The 7,298-nt window shown below is 46.5% G+C and overlaps 1 protein-coding gene across 3 annotated transcripts in view; it reads left to right on the top strand.

The window, feature by feature from the left end:
* Window positions 1-443: 443 nt before the first annotated feature.
* Window positions 444-7,298, top strand: part of NCAPG2 (non-SMC condensin II complex subunit G2) — a 63,219-nt gene continuing 56,364 nt past the window's right edge. Inside the window, exons 1-3 of one of the 3 annotated variants that reach the window (XM_026451508.1) lie at window positions 464-551; window positions 2,751-2,850; window positions 3,160-3,276. In XM_026451508.1, coding sequence (XP_026307293.1) covers window positions 3,199-3,276 — 78 coding nt within the window. In that variant the 5' untranslated portion in view covers window positions 464-551; window positions 2,751-2,850; window positions 3,160-3,198. Of the gene's footprint in view, window positions 552-2,052; window positions 2,074-2,750; window positions 2,851-3,159; window positions 3,277-7,298 lie in introns of those variants that run through there. The other 2 variants (XM_026451509.1, XM_026451507.1) reach the window with 2 other exon arrangements.

Below are 7,298 nucleotides of genomic sequence, written 5' to 3'. Positions count from 1 at the left end.
GCCTCTCCCCGCCCCAAACCTTTCCTTCCTCTCCCCGTCTCTCCCTTCCTCTCCTTCCTCCTTCCCCCAACACCGCCCGCTCCCAGCGCCCCGCCCTCTCCTGGACCGCGCACTCCCTCCGCGGAGGCCCCAGGACGCGCACAGGCTCGCAGTGGACGTCGGCGCGCGCACAGTGCATGGGTTCCCCAGCTGCGGCGCCACGCGTGCGCGTTCCGTGGTGCCCGGTAGGGCACTGGGCTAAGCGCCCAAGAGGCGGGGCATAGACAGGAGGAAGCCCCGCGGGCATGTGGGCGGGGCACGACCTGGAGGCGGGGCGGAGCGGGCGTGTGGGCGGGGCACGACCTGGAGGCGGGGCGGAGCGGGCGTGTGGGCGGGGCACGACCTGGAGGCGGGGCGGAGCGGGCGTGTGGGTGGGGCCCGAGGATCGCGGGGCCCCAGCTCTCGCGAGAGCGGCGCTCGGTGACGACCGGGAGGGCGGGGCCCGTCTGGGGCGCCGGCGGGTGCGTTTGAATCTGGTCCGAGCGCGGGAAACGGCGGGTCCCCGAGCCCAGGTGAGAGCTGCGGTGCGGAGCCGGGATTGGGTTCAGAGCAGGGGCTGGGAGGTAGCAGGGATCGGGCGGAAGCCCCTCCTCGGCTGGTCGGGGTCCCGGCCTCCACTCCCCTAAGTAGGCTGCCGACCAGCGCGCGGGCGGTGCTGCGTCTGACGGGACCGGACGGAACAGGCGACCCCGGGCCATCCCCCTACTCAGCTCAGCGACTCCCGTCCTTCCTGTCCGTGTCGGAGGAAAATCCCAGCCCCGGGCGCGGGCACTGCCCTCCGAGAGCGACCCCTCAGCCGCGGGGCATGGGCACTGTCCTCAGAGAGTGTCCCCTCCGTCCTGGGCATGGACACTGCCCTCAGAGAGCGACCCCCTGAGCCCTGGGCATGGGCACTGCCCTCAGAGAGAGTCCCCTCAGCCCCGGGCGCGGGCACTGCCCTCAGAGAGCGACCCCCCAGCCCTGGGCATGGGCACTGCCCTCAGAGAGCGACCCCCTCAGTCCTTGGCATGGGCACTGTCCTCAGAGAGTGTCCCCTCCGTCCTGGGCATGGGCACTGCCCTCAGAGAGAGTCCTCTCAGCCCCGGGCGCGGGCACTGCCCTCAGAGAGCCACCCCCTCAGTCCTGGGCATGGGCAGTGCCCTCAGCGACCCCCCTCAGTCCTGGGCATGGGCACTGCCCTCAGAGAGTGTCCCCTTAGAGAGAGTCCCCCTGAGCCCCGGATGTAGGCACTTCCCTCAGAGAGTATCTCCCCGGCCGTGGACATGGGCATTGTCCTCAGAGACATCAGTCTCCTGAACGCTTGTTGCTGGTTTGGTGCCTCTTGTTGTGTCCATGAGGAAGGAGTTTGGGGACAGAGTACAGGGATTTCTTCTTTTTAATGCTCATCTTGATTCAGTACCAGACCTCCTGTGCGAAGAGTAGCCTGCTCTTTGGACTGATAACTGGGTGGTGGGATGACTCCTTACCTTGAAAGTAGCATTCTGGCTGCAGGGCTGAGATCTTATGCACATATGCACAAGAAACATGGAATATTGCCACTTTGGGAGATAGACTGAAAAATTAACCATTAAAAAATTACAGTCACTAACATAAGAGGGAAAATGGGAAATACGGGAATAAGTTTGGTAGTCTGGAGGAAGTATATTACTGTAGGTTGAACTAAAATGCCAAAGAGGTACCCTTGGAAATAGAGCAAACAAGAAAAGTGACCAGAACTATGAAAAAGTGGAGAGTGTTCACAGACTTGCCAGGTGAAGATGTATGATTCCATGTGTTTGCTGCGCCTGATTGGATTATTTTTCTGAAATCATGAATTTGTCCTAGCCACTATTCGTTATGCGTGTTGCTGGCCACTCTCCCTTCCCCCCCCATTTTCTTTGTCAGTAAAAAGTGTGCCAGTCCTGCTTCATTTAAAGAGGGAGAAACGGTGTCGTTAGGCAAGTTCATCATTGCATGAACATCACAGAGCGGACTTGCCTACACCTAGAGGGTGTAGCCTCCTGCTCCTCTACTGTAGGCAGCTGTAACACAATGGTAAGTATTTGCATCACTAAACATATCTAAGTATAGAAAAGGCACAGTAAAAATACGGCATTATAATCTTATGGGACCACGGTCATATATGTGGTCTGTTGTTGACTGAAATGTTATGTGGTCCATGACTGTGATTCGTAGTTCAGCCGTTTGAGTTGACGAATGAGATGACCAGACTTCACTGTTAACTTATTTGGGGAGTCATTAAACTGAGGTTATTTTCTGCTTTGTTCAATTTAGACATTAAAATCTAGTATTACATGTTTAAGATGACTCTCTATCCCCATAATTATTGGCAGTAATTTTCCATATTGCTCTATTTATAATGGTGCAGGTGGTTTTCATTTATTTTTAAAGTCAGGGGGCTCCTACTGCAAATATGTTCCATCATTTGCTATTACCTCATCTTTAGGTTGATGTCTTTTTAGTAGGGCACCAATAGCACCAGGTGTTGTGAATGTGAAATAGAATTTCCTGGAAAAACACAGACAGGATGGAAGGTATACAAAGTCCCCTGAGCTCTCATTATCCCGAAGGGGTGGGAGGAGAGTGCCGTGGTTACGCATTTCTAAAGGACAGTGTAACAAGATCCCAGGTGACCTCCCGGGGCCACTGTTCTCCATCTCACTTTGAATAACAAGATGACACTAACAGTGGGATTTTTTTTTTTGATGGAGGAATGGCCTTTAGAAAGGGAGCATCTTCAGAATCTGCAGCTGGGATCAGATTGTTCTTTTGTTGAACCAACTCGATCTGCCAAGCCAGCATCTTGCTAAGGTACTAAAAAGGGAGAGACGGTGGTGAGCTTCCTAAGGCTATTTGGATTTCTCCCTCCTTAGTTGGTAATTTTATTAACAGTTGTTGATAAAATATCATTAATATCACGTTATTAACATCCCCAGTAAAGGAAATAAGTAAATTGGTTTTCAGATATTATAACTTGTTTTATGTTAGAATATTTTTATAAACTGTCTGCCATACGTGGTTCAGGAATTTTCTTGCAGTTCTTGGATGTTAATATCAAATTAAATCTTATAGGAAAATATATATTTGCAAGTGTTTCAGTATGATTATGTTTTCCACTAGGGTTACAAAATAAATGCCATTTGAACAGTTCCATCTGTCATGGAAAAACGTCAGACATTTGTACAAGCCGTGTCTAAGGAGCTGGTTGGAGAGTTTTTGCAATTTGTTCAACTTGATGTAAGTTTCATGTTTTAGTTTTGCTATGATTTTTGACTGTGAATATGAAATATGTTCTAAAATCATTATGTCCCCAAACGAAACATAGTTATCTCAGTGAATCCTTAGTGACCAATGTTTATTTGAAAGAAGAAAACAAAACCCTTTATACACAAATCTACCTGCTGGTGGGCTAAGCTAAGGTGTAAAAGATAAACAGAAGTTAACCAATCAAAGAGGGATGTTGGGGGAAAGGACCCATCTAACCAAGAAGGTCACTCTGAAGACTAGAGAAGGTTTGTTGTGTTTGAACTTGAAGTTCAGCAGGAAGGCAGAAGATGAGACTGGGGGCTAAGCTAAGTGGGTCTTTACTATTTTAAGGAATTCAGACTTTATCTTGAGAATGGTAGGTGCTTGAAGCGGGGAGTGAGCTGTAGGCAAGGGAGGAAGAGAACAAAAGAGGAGAGAGAACTAGTGGACAAAATAGAGGTAAGGATAAAAATATGGTTTGCTTTTTGGAAATATTCCTCTGGCTGCAAGTGAGAAATATGTCAAAGGGACATATTTAAGGCTAACCTCTTAGGTAGTGCCCTTCGTAATGATGGTTGAATTAGGAACTGGAAATGGGAAGCTGCTTGGTAGTGGAGTGATGGCACTATTGGACTGATTGGATATGGGTATGGCGGGGAAGGGCCCAGACATCTGACTGTGTAGTACCATTCAGCAAGCTCATGAACGTGGGAAGAGGGCAGATTCAAGGGAGAAGGTGGTTCCGTTTTGGAGGTGCCAGATGACTGCTGGTGGGATGTGCACCAGCAGATGGCCAGTAGTCAGACATGCACATCTGGATACCAGGGGAAAGGGCTGGGCTAGCGACAAGTTGGGCATGGAAGCCTAAGTCGTGGGATTGCCTGCAGTTATCTCTGTAGTGTTTCAGAGAACAGGGCCTAGGACACATCTCTGAGGAAGCCAGCATTGGAGGCACTGACTCTGAAATATGAAAGTATCTTTGGGGCAGGAGACCCTTAGCACACTTGTCTCACTTGTTCTTATTATGTGGTGAAAATCAAATTAGTGACAACAAAGAATTAGGAATCTAATAATGAATTTGTTACTAGCAACATTTAAGAAATCAGTTTTCTTTATAAGAGAAATGAGCTTAAAACATGTTTTTGTATTAAAAATGATATCCTATAAACTTAAAAATAATCACAAACAGGCATCTCATCACCATAGATTGTTTATAAGAGCAAGTTAGTTAGATAATATGTCAGTGTCTGCTTTAGCAGTAGCAGTGTATATGGGTTGTATTGGAAATGCAATACCTACATATTTTAAAGTCTGAAAGATTGTTGTTGCAAAGTGCATACCATAATGTTAACAAAATCACAGCAAACTAAATTGAAAATCAAAGGTAAAAATAGCAACTAAAAATCACACTGGTGTGGCCACAATGACAGGTACCCTTCTGGGGTGCATTGTTTCCAGCCACCCGTTGTGTGCCAACCAGCCTTTGCAGTGTTGCTGGGCAGCCAGCAGACATCTCAGGAGAGTACCGAATTAGTCCTTATACTAATGAGGCATTAACTCTAGTTTATCAATAATAAGCTTTATTAACACTTAACAATTCAGTTTAGTACCTAGTCACCATGTAGCTCTTAAATGTAAAAATGAAAATTTGTAGGATTGTGCATCACGTGGTTTCATCAAGTTGAATGACATAAATGCCATTTTATATAATAATGATGGTTTCCCATAGTTCAACTTGATAAGAACTTAAATCAGTTTGAGGCCTATCAGGTAGATCTTTCCAAGCACAGTTAGTTCTGCTGTAATCCCACATGTGCATTGCCAACAGTCACTGCACTCTGCAGAATTGGTTAAAAAATAAAGTAAAATAAAAAACTCAGAGAGATTATGGGGAGAATGGAGTTAGGGGGACAACACTAAAAAATTTTGCCGGTGACATGTTAGAAACAGGAACCTAATAAAACACTAGCATAATTTTATATGTTAAATCACTAAGAGATGCATGAATACTGTAGTAAGCATGGCATTTTACCTTGAAAAATATTTAAATTCTATAACTGGAAGTGGGTGCCTGTGCTCACAGGGTACACCTGCTGCTCTGCGTGTAACAGGAAGAAAATGAGGTAGAACAGAGGAGAAAAAGGCAAGCTAGGCAGAGGGGAATAGGGAGCAATAGAGAGCACAGGGGGCCTGGGGAGGGCACATTGAAGTGGGGTTGGGACCTTTGGGTCATGGCAGGTGAGGGCACAATGTGTGGCCCAGGTGTGGATGGACTGAGCTGCTAGGTGTCTGAGATGTGTTTCATGGGATCCTGGTGGCTCCAGTCAGTGGGTGCGGTTTTCTGCATTCACCTGGTATTTCTTGCCTATGAAATCCCACATAAAAAAATGAGAAATTTGCCTTTGGTCAAATTGTTCCTTGATGTATTGACAATGTTGGAGCAAATTTTTATTTTCAAACAAATGTTCTAGAGCAGAGCTGATGATACCGTATGCCCTTGTCCTTCTTGCAGAATCAATGATGGGGAGGAGGACACAGCACTGAGGAGAATTCCATCATTTAACAAACATGTCCTAAGTGCCTTCTGTACGCCAGACACTGCACTGAGAGTTAGGGTTATAATACGCATAAAGCAAAGTTTCTGCACAAATGGGGGTTTATGTCCTAGTGGTAGAGGAAGAAAAACAAGACACATATGTAAATAATAAAGCAGGTGGAGGCTGAACACAGTGACCCACCTCTGTAATTCCAGAGCTTTGGGAGGCTGAGGCAGGAGGATCATTTGAGGCCAGGATAACACCAGCCCGGGATGTGACATAGTGAGACCCCATCTCTACAGTAACGTTAAAAAATTGGCAAGTGTAGTGGCTTGTGCCTGTGGTCCCAACTACTCAGGAGGCTGAGGCAGTAGAATTACTTGAGCCCAAGAGTTTGAGGCTACAGTGAGCTATGATTGTGCAACTGCAGTCCAGCCTGGGTGACAAAGTGAGACCCTGTCTCAAAGAAACAAACAAACAAACAAACAAAACGAAAAAACTACTACTACTGATAAAGCAGGTGGAAGTGGAAGTTGGGAATGATGGAGTGACTAAAGAAACCCTCAGAGGATATTTTAACAGAGTTGGTACAGTCACATGACTCTTGATGAGGATAGGTTCTGAGGAATGCATCATTAGGTAATTTCATTGTTGTGTGAACATCCTAAAGTGTGCTTACATACACCCAAATGGAGCAGCGCAGTACACACCTGGGCTAGATGGTACAGTCTACTGTCCTAGGCTACAAACCTGTATGGCACGTTACTGTACTGAATACTGTAGGTACAGTGTTGTAACACAATGGTAAGTGTGTATCTCAACATTGAAAAGGTACAGTAAAAATACAGCATAAAACATAAAAAATGGTACACCTGAATAGGGCACTTACTATAGCTGGAGCTTGCACAACTGGAAGTTGTTCTGGGTGAATAACTGAGTGGTGAGTAAATGTGAAGGTCTAATATGTCATTGTACACTACCGTAAACTATAAATGCATCACACTTGGGCTACAGTAAATTTATAAAAACATTTTTCTTCAATAATAAATTAACCTTAGCTTACTGTAACTGTTTTACTTGATAAACTTTAAAAAAATTTTAAACTTTTAAAATCCTTTATAATAACACTTAGCTTAAAACACAAACTCATTTTACTTTACAAAAAATCTTTCTTCAGGCCGGGTGTGGTGGCTCAAGCCTGTAATCCCAGCACTTTGGGAGGCCAAGATGGGCAGATCACGAGGTCAGGAGATCGAGACTATCCTGGCTAACATGGTGAAACCCCGTCTCTACTAAAAAATACAAAAAACTAGCCGGGCGAGGTGGCGGGCACCTGTAGTCCCAGCTACTCGGGAGGCTGAGGCAGGAGAATGGCCTAAACCCGGGAGGCGGAGCTTGCAGTGAGCTGAGATCACGCCACTGCACTCCAGCCTGGGCGACAAAGCGAGACTCCGTCTCAAAAGAAAAAAAAAAAAA

Source organism: Piliocolobus tephrosceles, chromosome 8, assembly GCF_002776525.5.
Source record: "Piliocolobus tephrosceles isolate RC106 chromosome 8, ASM277652v3, whole genome shotgun sequence".
NCBI classification, from domain to species: Eukaryota; Metazoa; Chordata; class Mammalia; order Primates; family Cercopithecidae; genus Piliocolobus; species Piliocolobus tephrosceles.
This window is presented reverse-complemented; position numbering and strand designations above follow the sequence as displayed.